This window comes from Neofelis nebulosa, chromosome 3 (genome assembly GCF_028018385.1).
Source record: "Neofelis nebulosa isolate mNeoNeb1 chromosome 3, mNeoNeb1.pri, whole genome shotgun sequence".
Lineage (NCBI taxonomy): Eukaryota > Metazoa > Chordata > Mammalia > Carnivora > Felidae > Neofelis > Neofelis nebulosa.
Genome location: NC_080784.1, coordinates 43,287,342 through 43,309,890, shown reverse-complemented (window position 1 = coordinate 43,309,890; position 22,549 = coordinate 43,287,342). Strand labels below are relative to the sequence as shown.

At 40.0% G+C, this 22,549-nt stretch overlaps 1 protein-coding gene across 5 annotated transcripts in view; it reads right to left on the bottom strand.

Annotated features, from left to right (window-relative positions):
• The window catches only part of ZMAT4 (zinc finger matrin-type 4), a 347,808-nt gene that overhangs the window by 71,910 nt on the left and 253,349 nt on the right, over positions 1 to 22,549 (bottom strand). Inside the window, exon 6 of one of the 5 annotated variants that reach the window (XM_058720585.1) lies at positions 19,743 to 20,042. The exons of the other annotated variants lie outside the window; for them this stretch is intronic. Within the exon in view, the coding sequence (XP_058576568.1) occupies positions 19,933 to 20,042 (110 nt within the window). The 3' untranslated portion in view covers positions 19,743 to 19,932. Of the gene's footprint in view, positions 1 to 19,742; positions 20,043 to 22,549 lie in introns of those variants that run through there. 5 annotated transcript variants of the gene reach the window in all.

The following is a 22,549-nucleotide window of genomic DNA, read 5'->3' as shown; positions in this document are numbered from 1 at the left end:
GACCCAGTGAACAGGTCAGTACAATGGCTTCCCATCACACTCTGATTACAAGTCAGAGTCATCACAATGGCCTCACACCATCATACTGGTCTGACATCCCCCCTTGTCTCTCAGCCTCCCCATCCTCCACCCTCACCCCATGCTTACCCCTCTGTCTGTTCATTGCCAGATCTGTGCATAGCTTGTCCTCAGCAACTTCAGATTGTCATTCAAAAGTCACTTTCTCTGGGAGGTCTTCGTTAACTGTTCTGGTGACACTGCAAACCCCCTCACCTCACTCCCCTCTTTTTTCCCTTCATCTTTCTTCTAGCACTTAGCAGAATCTAACATATTATATATTTTACTTTTTAAAACAACTTTCTGGGGCACCTGGTTGGCTCAGCTGGGTAGGCGTCTGACTTGATTTCAGCTCAGGTCATGATCTCACAGTTTGTGAGATCAAACCGCATGTTGGGCTCTATGCTGACAGCTTGGAGCCTGCTTGGGATTCTCTCTCTCTCTCTCTCTCTCTCTCTCTCTCTCTCTCTGCCCCTCCCCCACTCATACCCTCTCTCTTAAAAGAAATAAATAAATAAGCTTAATTTTTTTTTTCTAGAATGCTGCATTACAATCTGTGTACCAAGCTCTGGGGAGCATCTGATACAAAGAGGCACTCAATAAATATTTGAATGGATAGATGTATGGATGAACAAATGAAATGAATAACCATTTAAAGGTAATATTGATAAAAGATAAATTGAACACTGAAGAAATAATTAATCTTTAGAGAAATATCCGAATGGTCCTTTCCTTTTTGGTTACTTGGATGGGAATATTCATTTAACTATTATTTGAATTTCATGGCTATTTAAAAGCAATGTTTGTGAATGGGGGAGGGGGTGTCAAAAATGACTACAGTGTGGGGCACCTGGGTGGCTCAGTCGGTTAAGACTCTTGATTTCTGCTCAGGTCATGATCTCATAGTTCATGGATTCAAGCCCCACGTCAGGCTCTGCTCTGAGAGTGTGGAACCTGCTTGGGATTCTCTCTATCCCTCTCTCTCTCTGCCCCTTCCCCACTCGCTCTCCCTTTATCTCTCAAAATAAATAAAAACTTAAAAAGATAAGTTTTCCTCCCACCAAGATTCCAATGTGCCTTTCCAAAAGGAAGTGTTTGAAGAGACAAAGAGATGTGTATTTTTAAAAAACTCCCTGGATTTTGTGATATAAGATTAAACTACAGATTGGGAAAAAAAAGAACACACAATTAATTTTTTTTCATATGCCATTATGTGATATGCTTATTTTGAACATCAAAGTAAATCACAATGTATGTTATTAAAGGGTATAATGAATTTATTGTGGAATTTTTTGTGAACATGTATAGAAAAATAAAATATTAGGCCTGCAATCCCATGAGATAAAATCCCAATAGCTGCAAAATACTTTTCTGATGCTCCAACTGATTGTTTCTAGGTATAAGTATTACCAGGTATGTGGAATATCACAGGATTTTTCCTGATCAGACAATACAAATAATTAATCTTTAATCAATAGATACAATGTGGTGGGGAAATCGGACTAGAAAATGGTTAATTCAATAAGTAGACAAGTCAAATCAATCAAAACTTCTTAACAGAAATTTTCTCTCATCTTTTTCCCTCCTCTTTTTTCCATTGCATTTTAATTATCTAATGCTCTGACTTCTTGTCCTACTTGGTTATAAGTCCCTGGAGAACAGGGACTCTCTGATTTATTTATGTATTTCTAACATAAAGCTCTACACACAGTAGGTGTTCAATTTAGGTCTATAATTAAGGTTAATCAGGAGGGCTTTAATTGTCAAATATACACACAAATATATACAAACACACACATAAATACATACACATACATACACACATAGACATACACATATAGACTTAAATGTTTTCTATACCAACTTTAAGGAAGTTGAGGAGCTAAATTTCCAAGATAAAGTTGAAGGGCTTCACCAAAGGAACCCTCCCCTAGTATAAGGGTCTTCTCCACTAAAAGCCGAAATTGTCTTTCTTTCAGTAAAAACTAGGTTAACACCTCACACACAATGATATGCCTTCTTACAGAACCAGCCACTTGCTCTGAATCTAAGAATTGGAGTATGGTGAGGGCTTATAAGTGTGTGGCTGTGTGGTAGTCCAAGTAAGGCTTCCTCTCTCAGGACTGTGCCTAGAGGCAGGTTGGGGATGGGATTGGAGACATCTGGAGGAGGGACGTATGAGGATGGTGATTGCTTAAGCATATGCTATATAAAGGAGAAATGTGGGAAGGGAGAGAGGATCCCTATCATTCAGTCCAACTGAGCCTTCAGTTCTGGGGCCAGTCCTTTCTTCCTGTCCTTCTTCATGATGCACAGTGCCCAGGTCATCCTCTGGATCCTTGGACAGTGATTGTCTCTACTAATCATGCAAAGTTTGCAACTTATCTTGGTCCTGAACTATTCGAAGTAGTACAATTTAATCTTTCCTATGTTTGAATATCCCTATTAAAACTAAAAGCTGCTTCAAAACAACAATGGCATTTCGATACAGTCATCTTTTTGCTCACCCCCAACACCTGCCATGAGTCCTGCTCATAGAGCGGCTCACTAAATAGCTGTTTAGTTGGATGGTTGCGGAGAGGGCGGGTGGAGAGGGAATGCAGGTGATGGAGAAAGCTCTCTCTCTCTCTCTCTCTCTCTCTCTCTTTTTTGCCTTATTTCCGTGAATTAGAGTATCTGTCATTCCTCCTAGGGCAAAAGCAACAGATAAGGAAGGTAAAGTTTCCCCTGAATTCAGATTTTCTCTGTTATTCTGACCTAAGCCTAAGCCATGTTAATTTTCATCTCCAAGTTCTACCAAGATAAATCTGGACTGACTAAAGCATTCCTACACAACTCAATATGAATTGTGTAGAAAGTATAGGAAGTTGGCAGAGTCCTGCTTGGATCCCAGCCCACATATATGATTTCTTCCTTCACAGGTGGCCCAACTGCCCTTAACCACAGGCAAATACACACACATACCTGTAACACCCAACCTCCCCTCTTGTAGTCACTAGATAGAGCCCCTCTCAACCTCAGGCAGGAGGAAGTGAGCAAGTTCTAGTCCCACACCTCAGGACTGAGCAGCTGGTCACACTCATTGTAATCTGAACTTGCTATGGTGCCCCACACAGTGAGGCTTCTGATGGGGCTCCCAAAGTCTAGACCGATACATCTCCCATCATGCCAAGTCTAGAGACCAGATTCTTGCCTTGGCCGTGATGTCTGAAAAGTGCTTACGTCCTCATGACAGTCCCCACTGCTGTTCTGGTGCCATTCCAACTGTCCACAAAGAGACCCACAAGGTGCTCTACCCTTCTCCTCAATTACAGTACTCCAACACAACAGAAAAGAAGTCACATGTGTCCCTCTGGTCAGGTGAGTTTGGAAATCTACTATTCAGTCTATACCTGAGCACTTAAATTTCAAGTGTATAACATAGACTGGCAGCAGTATAAAACTCACCCGCATCCCTCAGCTTAAAAATGGCTGTCATTTTTAGCACCCCTTAGTGCTTAAATATATTCAATTGTTGAAGGAAACCATTTAAGGGATGCAAATAGAACTAAAAGGCTTTGTTCAGCTGATGTGCTATCAGGGAGCACTGAAGACCAGTGACATCCAGCTGAAACACGGTCAGAATTTATAGGGCAGGGGAAAGTTGAGTGTGTATCCTTGTAGTTTTCACTTAGGTGGCCACTTCTCAATGTTATCCAAAACCTGCAGTCTGGGTACCCACAACCATAAGCGCAGTATTTTCCAAGAAGTGCTTCAGTAAGCCTTGTGATTTATCAGGTCTTTAAAGTTCCCAAGGAGGGGAGGTAGACAGCAGAAAGAAAGAAAGAAAGAAAGAAAGAAAGAAAGAAAGAAAGAAAGAAAGAAAGAAAGAAAGAAGAAAGAAAAGAAAGAAAGAAGAGAGAGAGAGAGAAAGAAAGCAAGAAAGCAAGCAAGCAGGCAAAGCTAGAAGGCAAGGAACAAACTGAGACCTGCTGAGCTCTGTTTTATTTCTCTTACACAGTCAGTGCTTCTCCAAATATCTGTGGTAAAGGACCAGATTTTTTCATTTTTATTGACTTTTAATTTTCAATATGTTGCAGACCACACTTGCGTAAAATCCAATAAAAATTAAATTAGTGGCAAAATAAAATAAAAAACAAAGACATGGAAGATGCAAGTCCCAAGTTTTATTATCAGATCTAACAGACTTAAAATTACTCTATAAAAGTTACAGTAAAAGTTTCTAAATGTTTACTCTCAATTTCTATACTTGCCTCATTACAGACCCGAAAAAATCAGTTTTTTTGGATCAGCACCATGAACTATGTTTTGAGTAGCACCGCTTTAACTGAATGAAGTGTGCACATTTCCTCTAGATCTCGAGGCCACGCTGCTCCTGCCCACTGCAACACTCCCCCACTTCACATTGGCCGTCCCTGTGGCTGACTGTGTGTTTTACTGCCAGCAACATGCTGACCACTGCCCCAGGGTTGTTTACCAGCCTGTTGGTTACCTGACCACTGCCTGAGGTTTGGTTATTTGCTTTTAAGCAAGAACTTCATCCCCAAAACCACAGTTTAGGCTCTGATACTGGCCAATGTGACTTACTATCTGCCTTTTGAACTTGGCCAAACCAACATTCAGTATGACAAAAGAGCACTCAGATTTTCTTTTTTCTGGATACTTCTCAATATTCTTCTCACATACCCTCACTTTTTTTGATTCTTTGATGGGTAATCGATTTAAGGTCCTTTGGTCTGTCACCCCTCCAAATTTTTCCCATAGCGTTGAACCTTAGCTTCCCTCAAGTTTTCAAGCCCTTTCAGTTTATTTTTGAGACTCTCCATGTTCCAGTTGAGCCCACAGACTGCTAACTCAGAGAAAATACAGGTCACATAATTTGCTGTGTCAATGGTCAAATGTAGGCCTTAGTCCCTTCTTTATTCTAACCTGATGTAGTTAACCAGTTCCAAGGTAAGCCAGCATCTTTAACTATTATAGTTGTTACAAGATTAATCAGTGCACTGCAATTTTAACAGATTCCAATTGGCAAACTGGACAGAGTTTGTTTAAAGAATAAAAACAAAAGTATCTCCCAATAATACCAAGCATTGAAAGCAAAAGTACAAAGAATCCACAAATAAATCCCCATTGATTATTGAATCCGGGGCTTGAGAAGCTTCCATTTTATACAATATGTCCAGGAAACTGAGAAAGCATTCACAGAAACACACATAAATAAATTTAAAGAATACCACTGCACAAAAAAACCCAGTGTATTTTTACTTATCCTAGATCAAACAGGCAAAACTTTGTAAGCATGTTATGCCTTAGGTAGACACACTATTACAAAGCAAAAATGGGTTGGATGAAGAGCTATGCAGGGTCATAATTCATCCCATGAGGGGATATCCAAAGAAAATCACACAAAAAAATATCCTAATCAAGTGGATGATCCATCAAATTATACACATTTTTTTTTATTGCATCTGTCTGGAAAGCTTGATTGCCAGTTGAATGACTTAAAGGAAAATGAGTCGTCTGCTTTATTTAGATGAAAAGCAGGAACAATTTTTTCACAAATGGCATGAATACAATTTAATTCTGTTATCTTTTTTGCTTGGGAAAAGTGCCTGGATTTCACACAGAAATAAAAATTTGATGTTTGTATGTTTGCCATGTTTTCTTTGAGACTGTAAATAAGAAAGAGATGGTGTGTCATGCACTTTTGAATCTTTGGATATGTCTTTGATTCAAATCTGCAGGCTCCATAAACAACAAAAAGGTGGGCAAGAGAGAAATCAAGCTGTGGGTAAAACCACAGGAGTTCTAGACTAACTTTGTCCTATTCTCAAACTAAGTAATCAGATTTACTCTCTTACATCACTTGGCTTGTCTTGGCTCGTGTGTATGATGTCTGTTATGGAGATTTCTCTTCATCATCACATAGCAAATATAGAATTATCATTTTCAGAAAGACCTAGAATGGCACCTGCACTCTCCTTTGAGTTCTGAGAACAGTGGTCTGTGCTTAATTGAAAAGTTCCTTTTGCAAATGCAAAATTTGTGGAATCTTGTGCTATGGAGAGTCACTTAAAAGTAGTTTTAATGGACCATGTAATAGCTTATTTCACTATGCTCTTTTATTTTAGCATAAAAGCATAAATATTCCATTCAAATGTTGGAAATCTATTCAAGGAAAAAATACAGGCCCAGCATGTCAACTACAGCATTATGTCGGTAGTGGTCCACTTAGACTACTTCTGTGTTTCATCATTAATTGTGTCTGCCTGGAATGTTTACATATTATCTGTGGAATATATCTAATCTCTAAAATTCACACTTCAACGTATTGTCTGGTGCATGTAATCACATTTAAAAAAACATTATTCTCTCCTATACCATATCATTGTAGGATTCCCTTCTGGAGAAAACGTTTTGTATGATGTTCATTATTCTGAGCACTAGTGAGGGGGATCAGTAAAGATGAAAAGTAAAAGTTTCAAATGTTCAAATGGTTTCACAAGAGAGGTTAAAAATAAAATTTTACTATCATCTATTTTAGTTTTACAGACAAGCAGCTTAAGTGCGGCACTAAACTGGAAGTAGGGTCTGGAACTCTCTCTGCAATCCAGAACTGCTTTTTCAGCAAGATTTTTATGGCCAGATGCCCATTGTCATGGGTGAAAGGCAAAGGTAGTCCAGTGTAAGGAAAGTACATGGACTTTGAGTTCAAACAAACTTGAGGCTCCAATGTCAGCACTATTACTAATGTCAGGCCCTGAGGCCAAGTTTCCTGCCTTGTAAGAATGATAATAATGACCCACTCACTTCATAGGATTATTGTGAAGGAATGAAAGTGGCACCATATATCAAGTTCCCAACATGGTTCATGATCTATTATAGACACTCAATGCATTCTCATTTACATTCTCTCTTGCTTTTTCTCTCTCTCATGAGTATGTGCATGCTAACTGAAAGCTTAGGATGATATTTACAGACCCAAAGATACATTTCTGTGTCCACACAAAGAGTGGGAGTGCAGGTTCCATGCCAAATAAGTTACTAGTGACACCCACAGGAAATTTCTAATTCCATATCTCTGACAATTCTTTCTAAGTGTCCCTTATTGCCAACTCTTCCCATGCATACACAATATCCATTCCTCACATGTTGATATTCCTCAAGTTCTTGTGCTTGGCTCACTTTTTTCCTTGCTCTTATCACTAATTTTATTCATTCAAGGATGTCAGTACCCCCTCCATGCTGATGATCTGAAGTCCATGTGGTTAGTCCAGGCCTCACCGCTAAGCTCCACTCACATATCCAATCCTGCAGGCACCTCAACCCTAACATGTCTAAAAGTGTCCTTGCTACTTCAACAAACTCAATCCTCTTACCTCCCAATAAACGGGTTTCACTTATTTTCTAAATTCTTGTTAATTGTATTTCTACCCAATTATTTAAGCTAGGAATTCTTCACTTACTAATTTAAAATGGTTAAATAAGCTTTGCCCTCTTCCCAACATTCTTACATTCACTACTCTATTAGCTATGGAGTTTTATTCCCTCCTGACTTTTTTCCACCCTATGCCTTTAACATGTTCCCTACTTCCTTATCTATTTGCATGTCAAATGCACATCTCATCTGTCATCTTGAATTTCTTCAGCTGACCAGTTTGCTGGACTTGATGTTACCACTAGGGGCCAATAAGTCACTGGGCCTTAGAGCTGTGGGCCAGGCACATGAACTGAGTTACTGGCTCCTTCAACAACTTCCAAACTTGAATGAAACATCACACTGCAGAGTATGGGATCTGGCATCCCAAAGCAGCCTCCAAAAGGCTTAGAAAACCTACTCTGGAAGTATGAAGGAGTTAGCTTTCCATGGGACCAATTTTGCCCCAAGAAAAATCAGAAATGGAATGAATTCTAGACAAAAGACTTCCCCCTTTGTTCCTCCCTCTAATGGGCTTATCTAAGGTAAGTCTCCCCCTACAGAGTCCAGAAGTATCCACATATTGAGTGAGAGCCCTGCTGGATCACCTCTGTGTCTCTTCACAGCTCATCATGAAGCAGCCGCCCACACAGTGATGTATCACATTTTATTGCCTCATCTCGTTCTTTGCATTCCCTCCATTTTTTCCTCACTTCTGCTGCCCTGGGTTTGCACCTAGCAAACAAGCATCAACATTTAATCCTTGCCTCAAGCTCTGTTTTCGAGGGAATTCGGGACTGAGAAAACTTCTAAAAAGGATTTTATGCAACTTTAAATAGAAGCCTTTTTCAATAAGATAAGAACCTTTGGCTCATTTTCCTTTTTTAAATCAAGCCTTAAAGGAAAGGAAAAATGAATATTTATAGTTTAAAAGCCTATTGGAGAAAAGCGACAGTAATGTCATAAAATTTTGGTTCAGTTTTTCTAGCAGCCAGAACGAAGAAAGAAAAATAATTGGTTTCATAAGTGAATAATAACTGGAAGTAAACTTATCAAGAAAAAAAATCTGAACTACTACTAGACCCTGAGCTTTGGGAGATATTTCTCATGATGTCACAATGATCTGTACACAAGGATCATAAAGTAATGTAGTGAATCATATCCTTTATATTATATAATTTTTTACAAAAAAAAATTAAAAACACATAGAGTGTTCCTCATGGTTTTTGTTTTGTTTTGTTTTGTTTTTTAATACTAGGATTTAGGGAAAAGCAATAGCAAGATTTTAGGGGAATGGTAGTAAAACATTGATATACACAAGAAGCTTCTTAAAAATACATATATCAGGGGTGCCTGGGTGGCTCAGTCGGGTTGGGCGTCCGACTTCAGTTCAGTTCATGATCTCATAGCCCTTGAGTTCGAGTCCCACGTCTGGCTTTGCGCTGACAACTTAGAGCCTGGAGCATGCTTCAGATTCTATCTCCTCTCTCTCTGCCCCTCCCCTGCTCTCACTCTGTCTATCAAAAATAAAATAAAAACATAAAAAAAATTTTAAATACATATTTCAGGGCCCTATTTCAGACTCATGAACCAGAATTTCCAGAGCTAATATCTAGGCATCTGTATTTTGGACAAGATGAATCTAATGTTCACCAAAGGTTGAACATTGCTAATTTCCAACTGTTCAACCTAAATGTTATCTAAAACATTGTTAGCATTTTGTAGCAGAGGCAGCTTCTGAGAATATATTCTAAACGATATCATAAAATGGAAGATCACCACACAAATAGACACCATCTTTTGGATTTTTGGAATTTCAGAATGTGAATTAAATTAAAAAGAAATGGAAAATTATGGAGCAAGAACATTATGAATATTCTTTCAGCAAATATCTGTAAAACATCCTCTGTGGTTACAATGCCTTAGTTAAGTAAAATAGCATGATGTGGAATGTGGGATACTTAAGAGAAGCAGGGTTCCCACCATCAATAAACTTATAGCATAATTCCGAAGAAAAGCCACACAACTAAATATTGTTATATTTAAGTATATTGTTAAATATCACTGAGGACCCAATGATATACTGTGAGCTATGTCTACAGATAGAAACTGTTTACTGAATATGCAGTCCACTGAGGAAGCCTAAGATCAGTCAAATGTTTTCCCTTTTCTAAAAGGAAGTTTCTCTCTCATAGGTAGTTTGGCTATGGACCATTGGTATGAGATTAAAAATAAAGCAAATAAGGCACATGGCACAGATCGGACCACTAGAATTTTCTCTCAAATTCCACCCCACTCTCCACCTTTAGAAGGTACAATTGAGATTCCTGGATGGTGGCTGTTGAATCACGACTGTTTTTTCACACTAACCTGTAGGCACTAGGTTTCCAGTCTGTGTGTGTTTTAACAAGCTTCACAACCTTTAGAAACCAATACCATCTTAATCTGACTTTTCACATTTGGTATTTAGAAATTTTTAAAAATATAGTCCAATTAGAACAAAAAGGAAAAAAAAATATTTTCCTGGGATATCCAGGACAAAGGCAATATGAGGCAGTGTTTTTCTTTGTAACAGAGAGTCCCGCAGGAGCCATTGGTAGTTATCTCCTATATCACTGCTCTAAGAGGCTAAACGCTTACAAACAATTCTGTCAGAGGGTTCTGGGAAAAAAAGCAGGCATAAATAATACTTCCTGACATCAAGCATATTTCATAGTGTCTAACCAATGCTCCTGATTTAAAAAATGAAACCATGGTTTAAATATCTTTTAAGAGGATGCAGTTTGTGTTGACAGAAAATCAGAAACTGCTCAGTACAAGGTTTTTAATTGTCCTATAATACTTTTAAATCCAAGCTACTCACTCATTTGTTTAATATAAAAATTGAAATTACGTGGTCATTATTATTGAGCATATTACATTATCCTCCTAGTAAAAGAAAAAAAATACAGGTTTTAGAAGTCAGATCCGCACAAAAGATGGAAAAGGGAAGAGAAGCAAAGGGCTGGCTCATTCATTAGTGTGAAAAATAGCTTCCTAAGTCATGTCCTTACTTAGTATTGTTTAAACAGCTTCTTAGTTTAGGTTTCTTCAGAAGTGACTGGTTCAAGGAATTGAGTGCAAGAAGTCTACTCTGGAGGCAATTCCGAGAAACCCTAATGAGGGAGTGGGGAAATAGGCAGGTAAGGAAAACAGCGGATGAGGGGTTTGTTTTCTAGTAGGTGAGCTCTAAGAACACAAGTGACTCCCACTGGGGACTCGGGAGCCAGTACAAAGTAGAGTGTTGCAGGGCAATGTCAGCTGAGGGGTGAAGGTCTTATATACCAACACTTGGTCATTGAGATAGGCTGCTGTGGGGAGGGGCAGGGGATATTAATTATCTGATACTTTCAGCCTACCACAGGGACAGGAAAGTGAACTCTGGGGACCAGAGAAAGCCCTCAAAGAGATGCTGGGGGTAACAGTGTTAAGTCAAGTTGATGTTCACTGAGAGGCATGGGGGTGGGTGGTAATATGGGCAGAGCGTCAATGGGATTGTCCCCACAAGGGCTCACAAATGGACAAATGCCCATTAAAACTCTCTGGAGTTATCCTAGTTCAGGAAGATGTCTAGGGGCATGGAGAAGGGAGTAAAAGAAAAAAGGCAAATAAAATATAAAATAAAATAAATAAAATAAAATAAAAGCACAAATAATTTGGATTTCTCTACATGGGTGGAGCACACTTAGCACCTTCCATGCTTAGGCTGTGCTGGGTGGGATTCAGGCTGCTGTCAAGCAGCTCACAGAGGTGCTCCTAAGGCAGACACTGACGGGAAAGCTATGAGTCCAGAAGGACACAGTCAGAAGGGACAAGCAGGGAAAGAGACTGCAGCGGAGCCTTTTTCTTGGTCATGGGGTAGCACAAGGGGAATATGGCCAGCAGAAACAAGGTCCAAGTTGGCAGGTACCAGAGATAAGCAGGGACCTGGAGACAGTCAGCAACATCTAGAAAAGAGTACTTGCCAGTAGCTATTTTATCTCACCCATTTCTTAGCACCAGCTATCCACTGCTTATATTTCAATAACAGGCATTAAAATGGGATTCAGCCATTTTCTGCACTCCCCTGAGTGAAGAATCACGTCCTGCAGAAAGTGGGGAGGGGTCCCTGTAGACCACATCCACCACACACAGCCCAATGCACGCTCTCTAACTGTGGATTAATGTGTTCTCCCTCCTTGAAGCACAGCTCATGACCAGTGACCAGAGATACCTCATTCTCGTTGCACTGAGCGAATCACTAACTTGCAAGAAGAAGGCCCACTAGAAATATTCGGTTCCACAACTTTTAGGCCACCAAACAAACAAAATCCCAGCGTATGGAGGGTGTTTGACACGAATTTTCTCGCTAGCTATACAGAGTTCACAGAGATCTCAAGATATGAGAGTGTCTCAGCTTATTTAGGAACGCAGCAGGCTAAGAATTTCTAGAGGGCGTGAGTACTGACCCAGCTTGTGATAATTTCACCTCTGCCACTCTCCATCCTGAAAGGACAATGGCAGAGGCTAACTTTAAAGCAAAAAATAAAAGTCTGGACAAGTTAAAGCAATAAGAGAGTCGATGTTGGAGCAAAGGTTGATGTGGGAAACATGTCAGAGAGCTCCCTCCTGTACCATTCCCCAGAGCATCGTGGGACTGATAGCCGCAGGCCACAGAACCAGGACAAAATGAGGTCTTCCCTGCCCAGGGCTAGGAGATCCGTTATGTAATTAACATCACCTTCACTCTTCTGTTAAAGAACGTTTTTGTGGCTCAAGATCTTTCTATAAGATCCAGAAAACCCATTTAATAGCAAGGCAAGGATTTTGTTCAAAGGGAGATAGATTCGTTTCTGATTTTGAGATGCTCCCAGTGTCAAATCTATCAGACATTATTATAACATAAATTTTCTAAACCAACAATTCTTCACTCCCAGTTGCTCGTTTCACAGATTTTATCATTAAGATCTAGCCACTTGGCTTCCTATTGCTTCTATTTGAGTCATCCCATAATAAATGTCCCTGCTAGGTTATAATTCTGCTATAATGGTGTCTAATACAATCTGTATGTGAACTGGCACAAAAGTGTTGAGGAAGATCTGTTTGTATTTAGTGGGACTTTCAGACAAGCCTTTTTGTTGCTCCCGCTCTTTTTAAGCCCGCGCTATACATTTATTTTTCAATAGAGGCATTTGATTACATATCCCCTGCTGCTTACTCATTTGCAATGCATCTTAGACCATTTGGAACACTAGTAATGTCTTGACAGAATTATTTATATCCTAATATTATCAATGTTCTATTTCAAAAAAATGGGACCTATGTCATTTTACTAGAGAAGTGACAGCCATGTTTTCTAGTGTCTCTAGCTTAATATGAGTGGGTAATGTATTACAGAGGACAGTGGACTGGATGGGAGGAGAGACACTGTGATTCTAGTCTCAGCCTTACTAGGGAGGGATTTGGGGCACTTTGGGAAAGTTACTCAGTGCCAGACAGAGCTTGTTCTCGTGAGATAGGCCAGCACACACAAGGACGACTTGTCTGGGAAAACCCACCAGGCGGAGGGATGGGAGGATGTTGGAATATTCAGGCCAAGCCAGATCTTGCTTCACTGAAGAATGAATACAGATGCAAGCGACTGAAGACAGTCCCAAACCAGTACTCAAATCTGGAGGGAATGGCTGGAAGCAGGAAATAATTCCACTTGCCCTGAAGTGAGTCTAAGTCTGAGCAGCTGGTAATCTGCAAAGATTCAGGCGTTCATGAGTTGGAACAAATAATAAGGACAGGAAGAAAGATTCACCCTGGTGGTACCAGGCAGGGCCAGGAATTTAAAGTCTCAAGATTAGAGGTGAAAGAAGCAACAATAGTGATGCATGTGACATCATCATTAAGTTAATGGCATTAAGTCCTTGAACCTTGCCCTTGGACATGCTTCCTACTACATCTAGAAGCCATCTAGAAGCCTCAGCTTTCGAGGTCACTGGAAAATGCGATGGGGAATGAGGAAAACATTGCATGTCTCCTCTTTGGATTTTCCCCTCTGTAAAATGAATGACTTGGACCAGATGTCTAAGCATCATGCAGGGTCTAAGACCTAATTATTTTAATGATTCTTTCATACCATCTATGAATTGTTCAAGGCAGGTCAAATCATATTTTTAAAGCTTACCCATTGCTTACCTATTCACTTGTGTTAGACCTAGTACATCATTTACAGGGTCATGGAATTTATTTAAAGGGCACTATACATATTGAAGCTTTCACTTAATTTTAGTAAAAATAGAAACTCCACTCTCATTTACTAGAATAAGTTATCATAAGCTTAGTAGCAAGAGTTTGTGCAAAGGAGGGGCAGCTGGGTGGCTCAGTCAGTTAAGTGTCCAGCTTTGGCTTGGTTCATGATCTCACGGCTTGTGAGTTTGAGCCCCGTGTTGGGCTCTGTGCTGAGAGCTCAGAGCCTGGAGCCTGCTTCAGATTCTGTGTCTCCCTCTGTCTCTGCCCCTTTCCCGCTCATACTCTTTGTCTCTGTCTCTCTCTTTCTCTCTCTCTCGAATAAATATTTTTTTAAAAATTAAAAAAAAAGAGTTTGTACAAAGGAATTAATAACGTGCATACTGTACATCAGCAATAAGTAAAACTACAAGGGAAAGTTCAGTTGATAAATGACCTGGAAGTTCTTTTTACTAACCGATTACTATGCTTATCATTTAAGTGTATGAAACATAAAGGAAACAAAATAATTTATTTCAAATATCTAGAGTTTATACTTGTATCTGCTAAAGGAAACAGTGAAGAGAGTGAATATATGTGTATGGTCCACAATTGAAGGAGCCTGGGAAGGACCTTTTCTCCAAATACCCATCTCCTTAAACACATAAGAGGAGGCCCTTCTGAGGACCTGGTGTGGCTGACACAGGGTTATAGAGAGGAAGGAACCTGGACTGAGAATCTGTTCTCTTCTAAACAATGGCACTCAGGGGGCACCTGGGTGGCTCGGTCGGTTAAGCGTCCGACTTAGGCCCAGGTCATGATCTCACGGTTTGTGGGTTTAAGCCCCGCATCGGGCTCTGTGCTGACAGCCCAGAGCCTGGAGCCTGTTTCAGATTCTGTGTCTCCCTCTCTCTCTGCCCCTCCCCCACTTGCACTCTGTCTCCCCCTGTCTCAAAAATAAATAAACATTAAAAAAAAATTAAAAAAAAAAAAAAACAATGGCACTCAGGGTGACCTTACACAAATCCTTCTATTCTCTGAGTTCTGTGCCTTATTTGCTAAAGAGGGTATTTAAGGCCACCTCAAATGTTATGATTCTAAGAGATGATATGGCATTGACACTTTATTTGACAAACACTTATTGCCTCCCAACTATGTGTCAGACTTTGTTAAGGGCTGAAACACCAAGACAGATAAAACATCATCTGAGGTCTCTGAGAACCTTCCAGCTAGCTGGGAAACTAACAAGGACACTGCTAACCACTGAGCAGAATGAAGACTGGAGAAGGCAGCACAGGTTGCTACCAAGACGGAGAAAAGGTCACTTGATTAGTGCCTGGTCATCCCAGTGCTTGGCTTCATGGCAGCTGCAGGGGGACAGCATGTGACACTAAGACAATATGGCACAGAGGAAAGAGTGCTGACTTGGAGTTTGCTCCAGGCAAATGCTGTCCCTACTCTAAACATTCTTCCATAAATGTGAGAAACCAGATTAAATACTATTTTTCTCACCAGCTAAGATAATGCATAAGAAAATACTAGTAGGTGCCTCGTATGATTATTTTACCTATTTTCACTTTTACCAATAGGTAACTTACTCAAAAGAGGTGCCAAGAAATCAAAAAGACACACTTGGCAATTTTGCCTTAGCTTGGCCTTGCTTAATCTGGCTGGATGAAGTAATCATCGCTGAGCCTGTAGATTCCCAGTTCTATCTTACCTCTGATTTGGGGGAAATATCATGGGCATAAAGGACTGCATTAAACATTCTAGCAACAACCAGAAAACAACAATTCTCTCAGTTGTTGGAAATCCATCATACTGGGGCATGAGCCATGTAGAGGTCTAGAAACCACAGGGACCCCTGACAGGTCACATCAATCCTAAAATGAAATACAAGACCCCTTCTTCCTCCAAGTTTTAACCCTGCAGTAATAAACACAGAAATAGCAAAGTCTCTGCCTGCCCCATCCAAACAACACAGTGCTGATGTGTGGATTCTAGATACTTTTGGTGACTGAAGGCCCTTTGTCCCCTGTGTCCTACAGACACTTGAGACTTATGAGGAACATTAGTTCACCAGGCTCTCATCACTGGCCCATGCCGACTCCTTTTGGGAAGCATCTGGACCAGCTAACCCCTGTTCACACTGCCTTTTCTTGCTTGTGCTTCATAGCATCCCATATTTCCCTCTGCTGGTGCCCTGCAAGGACCTGGGTATGTGTTTGCTATGGAATGAGTTGAAGTCCCCCCACATTCGTATGTTGGAGCCCTAAACCCAGTGTAGCAATATTTGGAGATGGGGTCTTGAGGAAGAAATTAAAGTTAAATGAGGTCACAAAAATAGTGTCCTAATCCAATAGAATTGGTGGTCTTACAAGAGGAAGAGAAAGAGAAATCTCTCTCCCCTTTGCACACTCACTGAGGAAAGGCCATGTGAGGAAACAGCAAGATGGTAGCCATCGGCAAGCCAGCAAGAAGGCTCACACAAGAACCTGACCATCTAGCACCCTGATCTTGGACCTCCAGACCCCAGGACTATGGGAAAATGAATTTCTGCTGTTCAAGTCACCTCATCTTTGGTATCTTGTTATGGAAGTTTGAGTTGAATAAGACAGTGTCCATTTTCTTTATCAAACGATAAACTCCTTAAGGGTAGAGATCATGATTTACCTGCTTTTGTTGCCTAGCTTCTATTGCCCAACACGCCTCTGATCCCTAAGAAATGTTTGTTGAGGGGCGCCTTGGGTGGCTCAGTCAGTTAAATGTCTGACTTCGGCTCAGGTCATGATCTCGCAGTTCATGAGTTCGAGCCCTGTGTCAGCCTCTGTGCTGACAGCTCTGTACCTGGAAACTGCTTCAGATCCTATGTCTCCCCATCTCTCTACTCATGCTCAGTCTCTCTCTCTTTGCTCAATCTCTCAAAAGTAAACATTAAACATTTTTAATTAAAAAAGAAATGTTTGATGAATAATATTTGATTAAAAATGAATAGCTGTAAATTTATTTCAAATTTCTTCTCAGATCGCAATACACATTCTCTTCCTACTTGACTCAGGGACTGAACTAAAGGGACTGGATGACAGAAATGAGATTCTCACCTATGAAGGGAACTTCCATTTTTTCATCTAGTTGCTGAAGATGCAAAGCAGTAAGAGCTGGTCGAACCTAGTGGTTAATCAGTTAATCAACAAATAGTGACTGTGTATATCCTCTGGCCAGGCACTGACCCAGTCACTGAGGATGTGGCCATGAAGATATGGACAGAGTTGTTGGCACAAAGAGCTCATACTCTGGTAGACAGAAACAGATAGTGAACATGTGGGAAAAAATAAGATAATTCCAGATACTGCCAAGTACTCTGAAGAAGTTGAAATACAGTAACACAGCAGAGCATAATAGAGCAGGAGCTGCCTTTCCCAGAGTATTGAGAAACATCTCTGAAAATAATGACATTTGAGTTCAGTGTGCATAATGAGAAGGGGACAACCATGAAGAGATCTGGGGAACAGAATTCCAAGCAGTTAGGAACAACAAATACAAAGCTCTGAGAATGAAACAAGCTTGATGTATCCAGTGTGCAAAAAATCAGCAGCTGGAGAATAGTGAACAAGGGAGAGAGTTGAGGCAGGGGAAGGCAGGTTCCCGATCATATGGGCCTTATAGGATTTTATCCAGTTACAATGGAAAGTCATTGGAGATGTTTTAGCAGGGGTGCTTAATAATTTATGCTTTAGAAATACAACCCTGTCCTGCAGGATAGGAAGAACATGGGGGTTGTGGCTGTGGTCAGGGAGAGTTAAAATAGCTTAAACTAGGGTGGTCGTGGTTTATAGCCAGATTAGGGGCACCTGGGTGGCTCAGTCAGTTAAGCATCTGACTCTTGGTTTCAGCTCAGGTCATGGTCTCACAGCTCGTGAGATCGAGCCCCACATCTGACCCTGCACTGACAGCACAGAGCCTGCTTGAGATTTTCTCTCTCCCCTTCTCTCTCTCTGCAACTCCTGCGACTCATGCTCTCTATCAAAATAAATAAACATTAAAAATTTTAAGAAAAAACATGGCCAGATTATGGGTATATATTTTGGAATAGAGAATCCTGAACTTATGGATGGATGAAATGTGGGATTTGGGGAAAAAGAAAAGAATCAGCAATTACTTTTATCAAGGTTTTTAGCATGAGTAACTGCATGGATATGGTACCACTGACAGCGACAAAGTGGGAATCAGGACAGGCAGTGCCGCAGTAGGGAGGTGATTGGTTTGTCTGAGACATGTTAAGTTTAAATACTTATCAGACACCAAATGCAGATATAGTACAGGCAGGTGGATACATCAGGGAAGAGGTTAGAGTAAGATAAATGAATCTGTCAATCATCATTGTAAAGACAATATTTGAAGCCATGGGACTAGGTAAGAGCATTGAGGGAGAACATACAGATAGAGTAAAGAAAATGGTGAGGATAAGGGCCTGGGGTACTTCAATTTCTAGAATTGGATATGCAAGAAGAAGACAGTCAGGGAGCCTTAGAAGGCACATCTATTGAGGAGGAAAATCAGGTAAGTGTGGTATTTCAGAAACCAATAGGAAATAAAAATGTTCCCAGTTGAACAAGATGAAGATTCTGACAAAGTTGGAGTTTGTGTAGCTACTTTCTAGGAATAGCAGCATTAGAAGACATTTCAGTTCTTAAACAGAAAAAAAAAAAAAATCTCCAGGGATATACAAGTCAACTGTGTGTAGGGCCGAGACTAGCCTCCCAAGATGAAGTTTACCTGCTAACTGCCAATCCTGCCTCCTCCACATGCCCCACCTGTCCCATCAGATGTCACTCTGCCCACCACCGTGTCATCAGCAGGAAATACACAGGGCTTGTGAGGAATGGTAAGCTGGTTGTTTAAAGATCTATTTGTGACTGAGCTCTGCACCTAGCACATTGTCTGAGAGGACAGATCTTCATCCTGCTGGTGTCAAGGCAGGCAGGCGTCAGACTGAGAAAAAAAAATGTGTGCCTTTCAAATGAAGAGGGTGCAAAGTTGCAGGTGCTAATGAGAGGTGTTGGATGGACAGGCAGTGAGCAGCGCAACGGAGGGGATGAAAGAGCATAGAGAAGAGGTGGTAGACTGGAGCGAGCCATTTACTGCTGGCCATTTACTCAAGCCCTCCACAGGAGAAGCCACAATGCACCGGCTTTGGCATTTCGGTAAAAGAAGAATAGAATGAGGAACTATGGAATTACTCAGTTGATGAACTAGATTTCCAAACCAGAGTTTAGGCATATGACCTTGTGACAATTTCCTGATAACCCCGTCTGAATTGTTTGTTCCCTTTGCAGTTTTCCTGAGTAATTCTGTTTATAAAATTGTATTGCTCTTATCTACATTTGCACCCACCTTCCCTGTTGAACGGTGCCTGGTCTAGCAGACAGTCAATAAGTGATCATTAAGCCAATCAACAATCAAAGAACTAATGGGTCAGGATATCTGAAACTTGGTTTGTCCTGGAAAATCTGAAACACATATTCCTCTTAAGAATATTGCTGTGGAATATTCTATCAGAGAGACAGATTTTCAAGGGTATTAAGCACACAAAGAATGTTATCACCGCAATATGTAACTAGAACATTTCAGAATCAGATATATGCTAACAGCATAGTCAAGCATTAGAATCTAATGCTTAGATAAACAAAGGACAAACAAGAACATATATGCATACATATACACACTCACATATACATATAAACAAAGTGTATGCATACATGTGTGTGTATATATAGACAGAATATTTATTGTTTTACTGTCTCCATGGACCAGAAAGACATATACACTCCTAAAATTAATATTCATTAACATTTATTAACAATTCTATAATTCAATTTATCATTTGTATTATATTTCTTCTACCATTTAAAAATTTTCAACTATGTATGAGCAAGGAATATAATTAAAACATCTTGTACTTGTGAGATTTAAATACTTTCTAAGCTAATTTTACATATTTGAATTATTTCAGCTTACTTATTCAGACTTTAAATCCAGTGAGAGAAGCATCTTTTTTTTTTTTTTATTTTTACATAGCAATAAGCACTCTCTGTGTTCAACAAATACGTTTGTTAATAAGGCTTTGTAATTGATATAGCTCTATTTCTGAACGAATCCTTTGAGAGGATGGGGGAAGGAGGTAAAAGTAAGTCTGTAGATGTGGAGGCAGGAGGCCATGGGATTTACCGCTTGAAGTTCTCAATTTTGTCTCTGTAGGACTGGGGCAGCCCCCTGCTGAGAGAGAACTTGGTAGAGGCTAAAGACTTCAAACAAGTTGTCAGCCTTGAATTGTCTGTTCACAAGGAATGAGAAAAAATATGATGTAAGTATACACAAAAGAACTGAGGTCTGACTTAGGAGCTAAGGAAGGAGTGTGTTAATTTGTCATGGCCCAAGTTTTAGGTGATTTTTCCCACTGGAGCCTCAACATCCTGATCATAGCAGAGGAGGTGAAGGCCACTGGATGGCTCCAGGTTACAGCCTGTCTGAGGAGGTGTAAATACAAAAGGGCAAGGGACCCCAGGGTATAATTAGAGATGTACTAAAGACTAGGAGATATGTCCACATCTAGGCTAAATAAGAAAGGAAATGAAGATAGGAAAGACTTGTTAAGATGATAGTATATGGATTAAAGGACAAAGGTCATAACACTGAATAGCACAATTTTTGGAAGGTTCATTATGCACCAACTATGATGCTAAGGATTTCATACACATCATTTTATTTCATAATAACTATTAAGTATGCACTATGCTTATTGCTGTTATGAGCTCAGAGAAGTTAAGCAAATCATCCAAGATCATATGACTAATAAATGGTGGAGCTAGGACCCAGCCCTCTCATCTGTGACGTGACAAGACCACATGCAGAACAGTTATAGGAGAATTAAAGTTTAGAAAGCTATGGTTCGGGCATGAAATTTTGGATGGAAAGGGGATTGCTGGAGGAGGTGACAAGAAAGTCTAGAAGTTGGTAGCTAAATGACATGAGACTCAAAGGAACTTGATTACTAATTTGGAGCAGAGAGGTGGGAATTTGGAAATGACATTAATAAACTAGGATGTCCATATTGTTCCTGGGTTCTTTGGGATTTAGAAAGGATAAAACTAAGAAGTAGCCATGAGAGAAAATGCCAACACAAATCTATGCTATACAGAATCACTACTACTTAGAGTCTAAATATGGTTGTAAGGAAACACCATACAATGGAAATAAAAGGATTACATTTCTATGAAAGATCATGTGTAAATATGTTTATAATGTCTACTTGAGAAAGTCTTACTCTCAGTCTTCCTTTCCAATGTAATTCTCTGTACTTCCTCTCAGAAATCTTATTTTCAACACACACTTGATGACTGACTGTTCCATAGGGAAAGTTTCATGTCACTCGTGTCGGTTCCTCCATTTGGAATATCCAACCCTCACCTGCATTTAGGTAAATTCTCTCTTGCCTGGACCAAATCCCACATTGTACACAAAGCTTTTCTTCATTTTTCAAACGGAAGAATATGCTACTTATTCTAAAAAATTCCTAGGGCACCTGGGTGGCTCAGTCAGTTAAGTGTCCATCTCTTGATTTTGGCTCAGGTCATGATTCACAGTTCATGAGTTTGAGCCCCATATGGGGCTCTCTGCTGTCAGCACAGACTGCTTCAAATCCTCTGCCCCTCTCTCTCTTTCTGCCACTGCTCCACTCTCAAAAATAAAAAAAAGAAACATTTAAAAAATAAAAATAAATTAAAATTCCCAGCATTTTTATTTGTACTTCAAATGCTTATCCTGCCTACGGGATTATGGGATATATATATGATATATACACATATGTATGTGATATATATACATATGTGTATATATCACAGTTATATCCAAAATTAAAAAACAGTAGCTCATATTCATGGAGATTACCTGCCAGTCTTAGAACTGACCCCTTTTAATGAATTATCTTCTCTAAACCTCATACATAGTCTATGTAGGAGATAACTGGTACCAGTTCCATTTTATAGATGAAGAAACTAAGGTTCAAAGAGCTTAAGTTACTTGCCTAAGTTCACACAACCAAACAGTAGGAGACCTAGTATTAAAACAAAGGCATTGTGATACTTACTATTTATCTTGTGCTCACTCCTGTCATAAACTATACCATATGTACAGATTGACATTCCATAAATCTTACGTATTCCCTAAAGAATAAGTACAGGTTGGGGTGCCTGGCTGGCTCAGTCAGTTGGGCATCCAACTATGGCTCAGGTCACAGTCTCACTGCTCATCAATTCAAATCCCACATTGGGCTCTGTGCTGACAATTCAAAACCTGGAGCTTGCTTCCGATTCTGTGTCTACCTCTTTCTCTGCTCCTCTCCTGCTCACACCCTTTCTCTCAAAAATAAACAAACGTTAAAAAAATAGTAAGTACAGGTTAAGATGTGAGTCTAATTTATCTTTGCATTTCCATGAGTGCCTATGACAGTGCTTTGCCTATAGTGGGCTGTACTTAGCTACTGAATGAGATGATAAATTAATCTTATGATATTTAATAATGAAAACTTTTTTTTCTGAGAATGTAAGTAATTGTAGGATAGTATAAATTATCAGCAGAACATAGGTTTAGGAGTGAGGAATAATTGGTGATGGGAGAATAGAGAGGAAACGGGGCTGTCGGTGGTATATATATCACAGATGGTACGAGGAACTGAGTCAGAGCAGGGCAGCAATACCATCACTGCCCTTCAGTCACTGTGAATGCATGCATGTTGTATGAATGTATCTGTGGATATGTTCATGAGGTCATTTTATTACCCTT